General features: G+C 45.2%; 1 protein-coding gene across 1 annotated transcript in view; it reads right to left on the reverse strand.

Annotated features, from left to right (window-relative positions):
* The window catches only part of LOC125955377 (5-hydroxytryptamine receptor 1D), a 32,768-nt gene that overhangs the window by 15,346 nt on the left and 1,965 nt on the right, over window positions 1-15,457 (reverse strand). Inside the window, exons 3-4 of the mRNA XM_049686510.1 lie at window positions 3,989-4,061; window positions 1,741-2,189 (exon numbers count right to left, since the gene is read on the reverse strand). Coding sequence (XP_049542467.1) covers window positions 1,741-2,189; window positions 3,989-4,061 — 522 coding nt within the window. The remainder of the gene's footprint in view (window positions 1-1,740; window positions 2,190-3,988; window positions 4,062-15,457) is intronic.

Consider the following 15,457-nt stretch of genomic DNA (forward strand, 5'->3'; position numbering starts at 1 on the left):
GCTATAAACGGTGTCGTTATGTTCGCAATTATCATCAAAGACTTATTTCGGTCACCTATACGATGAGTGATAAAATTATTGGATAAGCGTTCCGAGTAAACCATATCGTTTCACTCTTCATTTAAAATTTTTCCATCTTTTCTAAACAAATGAACAACCAATTTTCAAAACTGACGAACTGCCAGACCTTTATGATTTCGCCAATTTATAAACATAACAGCTGATAGTGTGGACGCCAGAAAATAGAAACTACTGCAACATATTACCAAAAAAATGTACACTTTAGGCTCGGGTCTGGAGTTGACCAACCTCAATTAGAACACTTTAGACCACATTATAGCTCATGATCAAATACACACATTTTAGAAGCAGAGATCAATCCAATCGCAATGGAAGGAACCCTTTCGCTGTAGTAATAAATTGTTCTGCATCGTTTCGACACATAAGTTTGGTCTAAAATGCCAGTCAAGTAAAAATCATGTATCACAACCGTACTTCTAAAAGACAAAATCAACCAACGATCTGGACCCTTCGAGGCGAGACGAGTACACCTGCCCCAAAACCCTTTAACTTTTCAATCGTACGCTGGGGAACCGTTAATCTTTGCAAAACCAAAACTCGTGCAGGTTTCGCATCACTCGTCTTGTCTCAAAAAAGGGACACAAAAAAGAGGCAAAAACAGACAGGTTGTACTGTGTGAAGCAAGTGGCCAGCCAGCCCCCGGGTTGCAAGTGGTGATGGTGTGTTGCGGTGGATGCCATATGTTAACGAAGCGTACTGTTGTGAGCGAAAAGTTGTCATATCATGCTGGAATGGATGGATTTTTTTGGTCTACATCATTAAGTATTCCAACAGGATAGCTCAACTCTCTTTCTGTCTCTCTGGACACGGCAAGGATACTTTGATCGAGTTACCGAAGGCTAAAAGGTATTCAAAAAACGTGAGGAGATGTCATTCCACTGGTTAGGAGGTCTGAATACCATAGCTAATGGTTTGTGTGTAGTGTGTGAGTGTGTGTGAGGATAGTGCTAACCACAACATAAGTGAATACCGGGTGGTTCTCAACGGATTTGAGGTAACATGTGATATAAGAGCTAAAGTTGGATGAAGCGTTTCCCTTTTTAGTGAATACAACCGTACCTTCAGTAAGAGCTAATGAGCTGTGGTGGATTAAGCTTCAGGTCCGTATAATATTTTTTCCATGTTTTCTCTTTAGATTTTCCCCCTAAAAACTGAACTTGGTACTAATAAATTTGTACTGAAAATAATTAAACTAATAGTTTCTAAATTCATAAATGAAGTATTGATATCACAAAAACCAAAATGTATCCATACTACATTGTCACCATATAACCAATGATGCCAAGAAACATGAATACTAAGACCTGCACCATGCGCAATGACCTTCAAGAAAATGAAGTAGAATATTATGCATTGCTAGTCCTATAGACTAATAGCTCGTCTGTATTTCCACAAAAGAGAACCCAACGAACCATCTTCCATTTCCATTCTGTAACCAACCGAATGAGCGCATAACTGCCGGTCTAATGTCTGTCCATTTGCTGTACAACACACGCAGTAACTGCCAAGCAATGCCCACTACCCCGCACACACACGCACACATTTTGCTGGTTTTCCCCATTTTAGAAATAGCTGCTGCCAACCATTGGCGTGGCATCTCATAAAAGTTAATGAAGACCGCGGTGGCCGCCGGTCGGGCGGTGGTCACAGATGACTTACCTTCTCGGTGAAGGAAACCGACATCGGCGTGCTGATGGTGGTGATCCCCGTTAGTGTGTTGCCGCCAGCATCGCAATGATCGCGATGCTGATCCAGAACGGAAGTGCTGGATGCCGCCAGCGTCTCGATGGTATCCCGATGGTGATCGCCGGACTGGAGGACGCGCCCAGCCGACACTCCATTGGCGGTAGTCCCATCGGCACCGACGCCATTGCCGCAGCTAGACGAGGAGACGTTAAGCGAGACGGTGCCCCCGCCACCGCCGCCACCGCCACCACCACCGGTCGGTGTCGCCAGACGGTATCGATTCGCGTGGAAACTTGATCCGTAGCAGTACATCAGCACCATGGTGGTGGGGAAGTAGAGCGCACAGCTGGACAGGATCCGGTAGGAGGATTTGCTGTAGAACGGTTCGCACGCCAGCAGTCCGCTTTTGTTGAAGTAATAACCTAATAATGATAAATTTATATGCGCACACACACAGGCAGACATACATTCGTTAATCACATTTGTAGGAAATGGTATTTCGATGCCCGGAACAGCGCGCATCGGGCTCGGAACTCGGTCTCGAATTTCGCAAGAAACGTTGCGGACGTGTGGCCACACACGGCACCTTCCTTCCGTGCCCCTGGGTAGGCAACATTGTAAATAAAGCCACCGAAGCCACTAAGCTACCCTCTGCTCGGTCAGCCTTCGAAAGGAGGTCTCTGTGTGGTGTGGTATTAATTATAATAATTTATTTACGGACACATAGGCCCCAATCCTAAGCACGTGAACCAGATACCGGGAACACGGGAGCTCCTCATACACACACACACACACACACGCTGGTAGTGCTGTGTTTGCACAACACCCTCGTTTGTACGATCGGGTTTCGATTATCTGGGTTGGCCTGCGTATGATTGATTTTGATAAAAGCCCCAATAAATAATGATCGGAGTGGGGGCGGGGGGATTTTCTGAACATCCCCGGGCCAGGAATGGAGGAGGGAGCGGGACTTCGTGCAACATTAGGCTATAGGATGTATGTTGAACGATGGTCCAAGTGCAAATATTGGACCGGAGATATGAAATAGATATTGTTTTGTGTTACTATCAGCTACACCGTTTTAACAATGCGTACAGAAAGAATAATGATAAAACTTTTTCAGAAGTGGAGTGCCCTGTTCTATCAGCACTTTTTTTTCGCGATTTTAAAGTTGAAACCGATATGCGTATGTGATAACCATAATTACTTGGATAGGGAGAACTGCAAAATTTACTTTTCTATGTTTGTGTGTCTCTAAGATTATAACAAAATGTTGCAGAAAATAACGGATATTATTTCGAGGGAAATAGATCAAGAATTTTAGGTTTTTTAAAACGGAATTTTTAAACGAAACGAAAAATGGAGTTGCCAATAAGTAAGATTTTTTTATTGTTTTGGTGTAACTCGCAATGGAGGACAAGGAATAGAGCATTTTGTATAGAAAAAGATAATGATCCAGATCATATTACTGAATTGAATATCGATTGAATTTTTCATTCAAAACCTCCATCAAAGTCGAGCTTAATTATTTTAACCGAGACTATTTTCCATGACCATTTTTATTTCCAGACCATTAAAACCCTTGAAGTATCTTTGCATACAGAAAATAGCAGATGCAAAATGATTCTCTAAGATTTGCGATGACAAAAACGAGGATTATATCTAAGCAAGCGACTAGTGATGTTTTCGGTTTTAATTTTTGGTTATGAACAATTATGTTTAGCATGGATGGTTGGTTTTCTTCTTGATTACTCATCTTAGTTTCGATACGTTGTTCAAAAAATCTACCAGTCCCATATCTTTTGCACCAATTATAGGAAACGATAGCTCAGTTGGTGGACAAATTAAACTATCGCATATCATTAGATGTTCATAAACTTGCATTACTATTTCATAGATCAAATACAATCAATAATTTGTGCGAGATGATACAGTTTAGTTGAGAATTATTTTAACCAAAGAAACCTAACAGTTTAACCTTTTGTCACAATACCATTACGCTATCATGATGATGGTGGTTTCATTGCTGGAATGCCCCATATTTTTCGTAATAAACATCGAATTGATTGAATACAAATAATCGATTGGCATACTCGACGAAATGTCCAGTGTGTCCAAGTTAATGTCCCATCTGGTATGCTCCATTTTTAACTCAATCTTTTTCTCTAATCTCTAAAGCAACATTGTAACACCGGGTAATGGACAGCTTTATGAAACTCACCTTTCGGCAACACCAACAATCCGAAGCAGGTTAAGCACAGTATCCATGTTACGCTTAAAACCGCCACACAGCCCTGGGAATAGAAAACAATTTAAAAGAACAAAGGTTAACTAAGGTAGGCAACCACAGGATAAGCAAGGTCTTCTACGTTACTTCAGACAATTGCTCTCCAGAGGTGTACGGCTACATCGCAGGTGATCGAAGTGGGAGAATCGAAATGGCGAGAAATCACAGAACCAATTGCCGATTCCGGGATGGGGTAGACCGGCAGAAAATGGAAACTATTTAAACCCATTCACAACGATCTGTGCGGTTGCTCGAGCTGCTCTTTCAAATGCTCTCACCATGGCGAGTGCGGGCCATGGTATCATGGGAATGCCTAGCAGGGCTAGACCCCAGCACAAGCATGGTTTGAATATTTCATCCCCCGTACAGCAGTGCGCTCTTCGGTTGTCCTACCAGCCTACCACGGGGGCCTTTTGCATCTCGGGGGTGACCAGGGTTGTAATGCAATTAGATTGGTTGGGCAACTGTTTGTTGACCCTTTCCCCCGTCCCAGTACAGTGACCATCGATTGGTCGATCGGTCATACCCGCGTGTGGAAAGCTTTAAATGTTGAAAAGATTTCTCCGCCCCTAAAACTGAATGTCAAAACGCAAAAGACTGGCGGACCGGAGGCACGCATACACCGGGGATGGTATAACGGGATTTTTCCTCGGAATGTTACTTGCCACGAAATGAAATATTCCCTCTCTCTGTCTCTCGTGCGCGCGCTCTTTTCCTACCGCCGAGCATCAAACAATAAATCGTAGAACGGAACGCGGAACAAACCCCGTCCGTTGCAATACCGAGCAATAGAATCCAATTCACTTTCACAAAGTTCAACCTCGCCCAGGACCATGGAACGGTCCTGTCCGCAGGGGGATGGTGTTCGAATACTGCGACGAAAGACGAAGGCCGGACCGTGCGGGGAGCGCAACAAACTTGCACACCGAATACGATTACACTAGCGGTAATTTATGATCGAACGGTGTACACCGGGCCCACACAGCGCAGTCCGGGGCTTCGAACCGGTGTGCTACCCGGACGTTTTCCCGGTGTAAATTGCTAGCCGGCTGGCTGGATGGCTGGCTGGCGAGGTATAACAGTACCCATGCCGTCTAGGGGATTCACTAGAAATGGTGGATGTTGGTCAAATGGCGCACAAAAGAGTAAAAGGAATGGCAGACAATGTGTTGAAACCTCTCACACTACTTTCTCTCATAATTGAAAGCGAATGGCAACGTAACTGCAATAATGCAACAGTACGGTGGCCCCTCTCGAGTGTGACTCTGTGACTCCATTGGCGACAGGCTGTAGTGCCTCTTCTGCAGTGCAGTGCAGTTGTAATGGCACAGCAGCAGCTTGCACCTGCGTTGAGTTGTACATGAGCTAATGCAGGCCCAGTCTTGAGCATTTTTTTTACCTGTATTAATGACAGGACGCCATGGTATCGACTTGGAGACATGATAGACAGTACCCAGTATCCGTGGTCTAATCGTGACGTCTGAGGGAACGTCTGAATACATGCTAATTGGCCTGGGAGCATCAGGACGGAACAACATGCGCAGGGAATGCATCAGAAAAACCATCGCGAAAGGAGAATGGCCCCAGACATCATCATAGGCAATTTATTCGTTCGCAATTCGCGTTCGTTCGGGTTCAGCCTCTCGCCAAACTCGTCCGCTTCCATGACCAGGTGACCTACGACCCATCGTGTAGCCACCAGTGACGCAGGAGTACCACGGCGCAAACGACCGTGCCACACTTGAGCAGCAACCGCTTCAGTAGAGCAAGGTTTAGCGAGCACCAGAAGCGCTCCGAGGCGGAATAGCGTCGGAAATACTTGAAATGCATGCACTGCATATCGGTAACGTCGGCCACAGTGACACTTTGGGGTCGCAATTCGAGTAGCGCCAAGACGCCGGCACGCATCCCTGCCGATTGGAGAAAGAGAGAGAGCGAGAGGTGCGGTCGTATAATTAGAAAAGTTCGCTTGCAAGTTCCACTGTGCGCACTGTTCCTCCTGCAACTTACCACCCTGAATAGAACCGTTGATAAACCCTCGATACCAGCAGCTAATGTTGGTCGAGGCAAAGATGATACGCCGGCGAAACGTTGGCAGCACGTCGAAGTAATACGGAATCGGTTGCGTGTGGAACGATGACTGCAGTGGCCTCCGAAGTGAACGACAACCGAAGCTGGATTGGAGGAGCCGCAACACGGCATCCCTGATGGCGTGACGTTCGCTTTCATTCGTGACCACCTGGAAGGCGGTAAAGTAGGTCCCCGACAACTCATTGCACCCCGATTCGAAGCAAACCAGTGACATGGCAGGATGAAAGATGCCGCCACTGTAACCATGGCTACGCCAAACGGGCGCCGAGTAACGTAGCGTAAAGTTCGTCATACACCACACGCCTAGCAGGGGTTCAGGTTCGCGGAAGTAAAGCGGTCTCGTCGGCAGGATGTTGATGCGTACCAGATCACTACACGGGATGGCCAGTATGACGGTTCGCGCTCGCCAACACCGTCCACTGGTATCGGTAAGTGTCACCAAGTTACGCCGCTCATCACCCTCGAACAACTCGACACGGACAATCGACGTGGAGTAGGTGATGTGCTCAGGGCCAACCAGTGACACGAGTCGCTCCACCAGCAGCTCCCAGTTAGGGGTTGCAACCGGTCGCAGGTGTGCCTCGTGGACCGTCAACATCTCGTACAGGTCGCGTACGGAGGACATCGAGCGGAGTAGCTTGAGGCAGTCGGTGACGGTAAGTTCGTCCGGGTAGAACCCGATACCGATTTTGAGGAGAAAGCGGAAAAACTGACGCGACCCTTCGAACAGCAGCTTCCGCCGGAGAAACTCATTCATATTCATGCCAATTTCCGGCACATACTTCACCGTGCAGAGACTGTCCAGCTCGGCAATGAAGCGGTCGCTTTCAAAGTGCTCCAACACACCGAGCCACCTCCATAGGAAGTCGCTCCTCCGATTCCTCCGATTGATGCCTTCAAATGGACCGATTGATCGAAGGGAGCGGGTCGATGTCGATATCGATGTTGAGGTCGATTCTGCTGCCGTCGTGAGAACTGGTGGCTGGTTCATTGTGCTCACGGTGGAGAGCGGTATGTCGAGCTCCTCGCAAAGTCGCATCGCGTGGTAATGACGGGCCGTTATCCAGCGTGACTTGAGACCGCCGAGAAGTCCGCCGGCACGGGACGTGCGTTCGAACAGCCGGAAGGTAATACCGCATTCCTTATCGGTAATTAATTTCGCCGCCATCAATCCCGACAGACCCGCACCGACGATGGCGAGATCGAGGATCGGCGTGTCTTTGTCGCAACCTTCGTCGCCTTCTTCGTCGCCTTCTTCGTCACCTTCTTGCGCCTGCTGGTTTGGGATTTCATCTATTGCCGCTGGTGCTGAGGGTTGGGCTTGGGCACGAGCACCGCGGTGCATGATGTGCGGAAAGCGGGGAGCCGCAAGGCGAAAACAAATTCCAAATTTAAACTAAACAAAAAACACTTCAACGGGACGGAAAACAAACGGTCCGATGGACCCGAAGGTTGACGTTTTTCTGCTGCTAGGGACTATGGTTACTGTGATTTGTGCTCTGCGTAGGAACATGGTTCGATACAAGGACATATCTACCAGCTCTCAGCATGCTCATAGTAGTATACAGTAGCAAAAATTTAGCTTGTTTGAGAAGAGATGTCTCTTAGTGACATTTTGTTATTTTTTAAACATTTAGTTGAAATGGACGGACTACTAAGGAATGAACTCCAATATCAAACTGACTTTGGTGAGCAACGCGGACAATATATGTAGTAGGCTGAATATAAAAGATAAGTACCTGAGTGCAAATAGTTCCAGCGCTGATGTTAGTTGTACATTACGAAAATGAATATTTAATACAGTTTGAAATATGATATCTAATTCTTTCGTAACGTTAAACTTCTTCTGGTATCTTCAGTGCCTGTCCTGAATGTTCACCTTTCAGAATTATAACATATTATTCATCATATAAAAATAGTATAAAAACGGTTCCTTCCTCAAACGGTATTTACTATTTCAAAACTTTTCCAATAGTTCGTGGTCGATCTTCAACGCTGTTTGGGTTGAGTTTACAATCTTCTAGACCTTCTAGACTTGGTCTATTGTTCTATTGAACTACCAAAATAGTTAGGATTATGTTCTTCGCCATTCACCTTATAGAACAAATAACTCGTAAACAGTTAACAAATAAGTATGAACAAGAGCGTTATTTATTAGTTTGTACTGCGAATCGAAGTATTGGAATATCATACCTTACACAAGATCATGGCCGTCAATATTATAACGTCTTTATGGTATTCCTCATTTCTATATTCTTTTTAACCTGAATGTGTGCAATCTGTTTCGCTAGCAATCAACGTCAGCCCAACAGCCAATCGCGTTTTGTATGCACACATGCAATGTTATTTCCTCATTCATTAAAATACGTCAGTCTCTGAAAGGTTGGCAGAGGATTAAAGCGAAGGAGTATTTAGAAACGTTCCTTACTAATTCACCTTTTCAGCTACTCAGTTCGCTCACCTTGCCCAAAAAATAACGCTTCAACTACCTTTTTCTGTTCTCTAAACAAATTATCGCAATCACTGCACCCTTAACCTCGTTTTCAATAAACATGCCTTTTTAAAGTTGACGTTCGTACGTTTCGCGTTTTTTTCTTGTGACCGACGCTGAGTTTAACGCTCTAACTCGTTCTGTTCCGTAGTCAAACCTGGGGGTCGTGTGCGCTCCTCGCTACACAACAACATAACAACATCATCGGAGCGCTAATGTGCAGCATCATCGCTCATCACACATCGGCCGATTAATCCATCATATCCTGGCCACCAGGCAACCCTTCTGTTCTTCAACCGGACACACACACACACACACACTCGCAGTCAATCCCTTTCCTCCCAAAGGAAGGTCCCATCCTGTAACTTTCTGGCAGGCGACTGGTGCGTTCCGGTCCAGGAAGTCGTAAGCACTGAAACCGGAACGACGACGACGACGACGACGACAACGACGACAGCGACAGACAGGCGACTCCGGCCATGTCATCAGTCAGCGAAGGTTAATAAATTTCGGAACCGCTTTGTGGATCCTTTTACTTCCTTCATCGTCCTCTCTCTCTCACTCTCTTTTTCATTCTCTTGCTCGACTCTGCCTTCTTTATCCTCTCACTCACTCACTCCAGTACCCGGAGAAGGTGTTCAAATGAAGGGCAATTCATCTCATGGCTCCCGGATGTCAATGTCGAGCATCTTTCGGTTTTGTCGTGGTGGTTTCGTGGAAAAAAGGGGACCGGGCCGGACAGGGCCGGGCCGGGTGGAGCGGCGAACAAAAAAGTCACACCAAAAATTGTGGCCCCAGAACACGTCTCCTCCGCGGGTCTTCCGAGCTTCTCGGATCGGGGCGTTTTCTGTCCGAGGGTGTCAGAGTGATAAATACGAATCAGGACAATATTGTTCACATTAACTATGATTGATAGTTTCACCGGGCGGGCTGTCGAATGGATGCCCACCACCCTCCAAGCACACACACACACTCATGGCCTCTGTCAGTTCTAGTGCGTTTCGTGGTGTGTTCGCTCGATTTCGTTTTCGTTTGGCTTCAAGCGGGCGTGCAGGCCACAAATGCCTTGTTTGACACAGGGCGTGCTGGTCGTGCACACCATGCCGACTACAAATGGCCCGGCACACACACACACACACACACACACCCACACTCAATCCAATGGACCGACAATCGATTTTTGCAGCGAGCATTCGATTGCTTTCGATGGTCGGCGAGCCGGCTGGGATCAGATGCCGCGTAATTCGTGCACTGCCCACCCATCCACCCAACCACCCACCGGCACAACATCACCGGGGGTGCGTGAGCAACGCTGCCACCAGCAGACCGTTGCAGCCGGTACATCCGGTGGTCGTTAGGTCCTCTCGACTCCTCGACGCCACTGCATGAGCTGTGACCGGAAAAGGCACGAAGGAGGCTGGTGGTGGAAGGTCCCGTAGCCAATCCGAAACCGATCCCGGGGGCGCATCAGTAACCGGGAACACCCGTGTCGGAACCATTTTTCCGGAACATTCGTGCCTGGACGCCGGGCCGACCTGGAATCGGCCGACTATCTCTCTCGGCCACACCACAATCGATCAACCGTGGCCATTGGAGGAGAGAGAGAGAGGCAGAGAAGTGTACAGGAAACGTGTATAGGAGAGAGAGTGAAGGGGAGGAAACACTCACTCGGAACAGAAAGCGGAAATGTTGCCAGAAAACGTGAAAATGCGTTGTTTACATTTGGCACCATCAAGCGCTACGCTACATCATGTCCTACGGGCTCTGCACGGGACATGAGGTGCGAGGGGAGACGACCTGGTTTCCAGCCAGCCAGCCAGGCCAGGAGATGTGAGGTTGTTCAACGACTGGCGACTGGCAAATAGGAGCACGTTTCGTTCGTTGTCCGGGAGGCATTTTCATTTGTCATCGTCATCGTCTGGTGCACGTGTGTGTGTGTTACGTGAAAGGGGTGCGCTGGTGGTATGGTATTGTCCGGAAAAGCATGCTTACATGCTCACCAAACGAACGTATTATCGAGAGGGAACCAGTCGGCCAGACGCTAGCCGCTGGTCGCTGGTTTCGATTTGCCGGATCTAAACCCCGGGTTCTTCTCTCGCTTCGTTCCGCGCCATTTTCACGCTTCACGCAGCTGTATGACGTATGGGATCGTGTAACAATCGGTTTTTTTGGTCTGGACATCTAGTAGCTGTTGCTGTGCTTTTTGTTGTTGTTGTTGTTGTTGCTGGGCAACAATATTCAACCTAAGGATCCAAATCAAAAAAGGATCATTTTTGATGATTTTGCCTGCAGAAACCATTCAACTTAATGTTTTCAAGTGTATGTCGTATTAAATTACAACTATTCAAGAAAGTTGATTTTATTTTTGGGGAAAATTTATTAAAAACTTTATCCATGGCATTTAATCTAGAAAGGCAAGTCGACAAAAATATACTTTTAGCGATGTCCATCATAGCAACGTGCCGGCATATCAAAAATGTTCAAATGAATATTCTTTTGTTAGATTATAAGTTTTCCAGGTAGCCCCGTCGAGCTTATGTTAAATTTCCTATTTTTCGATTTTTGGCAGATTTTTGAAGTTGAAAAAGTGATGCTTTTTTCGATATTGCCTCAAAAAACGAGTTTCACATTATTATTTTAAAAAAAGTATCAACTATTTTTTATAAAAACTCTGTGGAGCTACCTGGCAAATAGTACACAGATTTTGTGTTGAAAATTGCATATCGGTCGTTTCAGTAGTTTTCATTCTACGACGGGCACCGACTTTGACAACGCAGGTTTTTGGTAAAAACGCTTCAAAAATGCATTGAGCCTTGTTTGAAAGGCGAATTTTAAAAAATCAATATATTTGTCAGTTTGGCTTCGATTGCTCCAAAACATTCACACAACAGTCTTGTTAGGATAAGCATTCATGATAAAATGTAAAAAAGTCGGATTAAAAAAAATAAATACCATAACCTACCAAAAGGAAATTGAAATGATGTGTATCGTGAAGCGTCACCTTTTCGTAAATTTCCCCCAAACCATTATGCGAACCGCAACTTCTAATCTGCACCACCACTTGGCCTTGGTGTCGGTGCACTGCCGGAAAAATCAAATGGGCCAAGCATTTTCCGCAAACGCTAGGGAAACAGAGAAAATGTCATCACGCTTAATTTACTTCGGTACATCACTTCTACTCAGACCTCGCAGGCTACAGTTACACGGGGGCTGCGGAAAAAGAGGGGCTACGTAAAACTGTCACGGCAAGCACAATTCGGTTGCCCAAGATGGCGGAACCCCGAAAAGAGACTCCAACTCAGCGGAAAAACGGAAATTCAACGAAACACAAGGCGTGCCAGTTCGAGGGGCAGAAAGAGCAATGGAAGGCACGAGGGAAGGAAGCCACTAGCGGTAGCGCTGGTGGTCGTGGTGTGCGGTGCGAAGTGCATTAGCTTTCGTACCATTTTGTCTTAATTAATCTATAAATCCTTTCGGTACAGCAACCGCCCAAAGCACCGACTCGACTACAATGGACAACTTTGATAAGCAGCAAGGCGTCGGAACCCGAAGCAAATGGAGCCAGAGGAGGTCTTTCGCTTCTTTGTTCTTGAAGTCGCTCGCACCCTCCTACGTCGGTTTGGTTTCGAACAGATAAACTCCATGGCCACGACCAATAATAATGCCTGCGATGCAATAATTTTATTCACTTTAAGTCGCAGATTTGTCACCGGCCCTGGAGGTTATGTGCCGGCAATCTGGTGGCCACAACGGCGACCACAACGAAGCCGACGACGACTGCAACACACACATACACATTGGGACACCTTGTATGGGGGTGAACGTGCTTGGAAATGATAATTTTATGGTCCTCACAGACGTCCTCCATTGCGAATCGCTCACTTTAGGCGCGATTGAATATGCCCCTCGGTCCCTTGGGACCATGAGAGGGGAAGAGGGTTGGCATGTGGGCAAGTGACCGACTTTGGTGCAGGTATGCCCTCCCCCAAGGAACGGTAATCAAATCCCGGGAACCATGGTCGGTGTGTTCCAAAGTCGCGGCTATTGAAACGATCGTTATAGTAATGGCATGTGGAATGGTAATATGGGTATGTGTGTGCTCGTTTGTCTATGAGTTTCCCTCGTGCTTTTTCGTTCGCAGACAACAACCCCGGATGGGCAGTGAAAATGACAAAAGTAGTAGCTTCATTGGGCGGATCAAATTGTTTTTACGTGAATGAAATTGTTTATGCTGCCATTGACTTGCTTCCGGAAACAGGTGTTAATGATGACTTGTAATGATGGCAGGTAGCTAATAATACCATTTGGGAATATTAGTAAGTATTAGTGTGTTGATTTCTTCGTGGCTAAGCTTTCGTAATAGAAACTGTATTCAAATTATTTAAGTACGATAGAGTAAGACGGGGTGATATAAAAGAGGTAAAAACAGTGCGTCTATTTTTCTTTTAAAGATTTTGACTGACTTTTATAGACCCACTTCTATATTTTTTTCTATGATATTTCTATATGTAATGTACAATAGGACACATTTCTGATGCACTTGTTTTTTTTCTCTCCTAATCAATAAATAGTTATCTTATAGTGTTAATCAGGCATAATAAGTATCTTCTGTAACAGCATTGTAATTAATCATTCTTTTTGAAAGCTCGTTGCTTACAAAATATAAGTTTTATAAACATATGCACCAAACATGTATTTAATACAGTCTGTTAAGGATATTTTAGATTGAATTGACTAGATCTTACTTTCCATGAAAAGCATTATTTTTCCTGCATCAATTGCATTCATTTTTTTGCAAAATTATCAGCCTACCAGATGCTTCTTAGCTGTAAAGCCGTCCATAAAATACATTTTATGAAACAAAGTTCATCTTTTTATAGGTCACAAAAATGGTGATCTCTAGCACTCATTTTTTAATCGTTGTAGATTAAGAAATAAGAGGGTGTTGTTACTGAACAATAATTGTTTAAAGTAAAACAAAAACAAAATTAGTTATAAGAGTGTCTCGAAGTGTTTGTATAAGAGCAAAACAAAAAGTTTAAGACCAACTAAACCATATTAGAAGATTAATAGAGCTCTAATCGAAACAATGTTTGACTTAGCTACATTTTATACACCTTTTGCTGGCAAAGTGTTTTTATGTCTCTTTCAACGTTTTGGATTAGTGTGCTTTATCCGTCTATTACGAAACCGAAGCTCTTCTAACCGCAAGCGAACGTGATATAAACTTCCCAAGTAATTTAATTGCCTGTTCGATTGAGTTACAGCCCAGCAGAAATCGGGCAAAAGACAACATGGTTAATATCATTTCTTCCGCGCTAGTTGGACCTTCAGGAAATGGGTCAAAGACACGCTTACGGCTCTCGCTGCTCGGCTCGATGCGACATATCGCTCCCAGGCGCTTCCCCCGATAAGGACTCATAAGTGGGACAAACCTCGCATACGCATGCCCTGCGGATGCCCCGATTGACAGTAAATCAATTTTTAATGTTGTTCCACCATCATTTAACAGCTCCCTATCAGACACTGGCCCCCCCTTCCTGGGTTTCTCTTATCTAGTGCTGGAGTTTTTCTTCGTTCCATTCTACCACCCTCTTCCGCCTCTCTTCTCCTGTGGTGTGAAAATCTAGCTTACCAACCGTTAACTTCTGAAGCGACGCACTCGGAAAAGCGGTACGAGGCGCAAGATGAGAACAAGGATAAATACTGGCGGGACCGATAGACTGCTGGAGTGTGAAAAATTGATTGTTCCTACGGGAGCACCACCGGCACTAGCAATGCCGGCGTTGTTTCCGGTGGTTCGTTTGATGATGAAAGTTAAAGTCTTTTTTTGGTGGAAGGGAGTGCGACAACATCAACGAGGGAAACACACACACACGTACGCACACGAGCTGCATTCGGCATAGGGAGCCTCGGCAATTGATTGTTTGATTATGCGATACGCAGTGGAAGAAAGAAAAGGAAGACAAAGTTTTTGGTTCTATCGATTCGACACAGACAAGTGAACAAATGTCGGTCCTATTTCGTTAAAAAAGAAGTAAAAGAAAAGCTTCGAAAAGCCGTGACGGCCTCTCGGCCGCCAGTCAAATAGTATTGATAAAAATGAACGAACATTTCTGGAAATAAATTGAGAGCGAATAACGTAAGTGGAGTAACTGGATTCTCGATCTGTTTCCATTTGTAGATGCTCGAGCGCTTACCAAACTCCGAGGGGGGCTATCGCTATGAGCTATGAGCGATGAGCGATGAGGGTAATCAAATTTCATCGCTTCCACGATATGATAGTTGGCTCTCTGCTTCCAAGAGTGCCGTTTGGAGTTATTTGATCACATCGACCACATCGAACGTCTTACTGTTTTCTTTTTTTTTTTGGGACGGGGAAGCGGTTGCCGAACGCTGATAGTATGACAAACTGTGACCGTTAACGGTGATTGACATTCGATGATTGATACATTTCGGGGACAAAATGATTGCCATCATTGGATACTGTGGAGGGTAGTAAATGTGTTTCTTTACGAGTTTATCGTATTATCTTATCAATTTGACGCAGTAAACAAGGTCAAATTACACATACATTTGTAATATAAATAGGTTATTTAACCATTTTATTTACCAACTCGGTTTATTTCGGTTGAAAAAGGAGTTCCCTTATTTTAGTAAAAGCCAAGCTTTTGTCTGTTATCTTGGAATGTGAGATCTCACCTGCGATCTATACAATTGTTGAACTCGAGGAACTCCGAAATGTTGTTTTGTGAGATACTTTCATGGTATAGCTTCAATAAACAATAATTTAAAAAAAATTAGTGTAAATGGCAAGGTAT

Source organism: Anopheles darlingi, chromosome 3, assembly GCF_943734745.1.
Source record: "Anopheles darlingi chromosome 3, idAnoDarlMG_H_01, whole genome shotgun sequence".
Taxonomy (NCBI): Eukaryota; Metazoa; Arthropoda; class Insecta; order Diptera; family Culicidae; genus Anopheles; species Anopheles darlingi.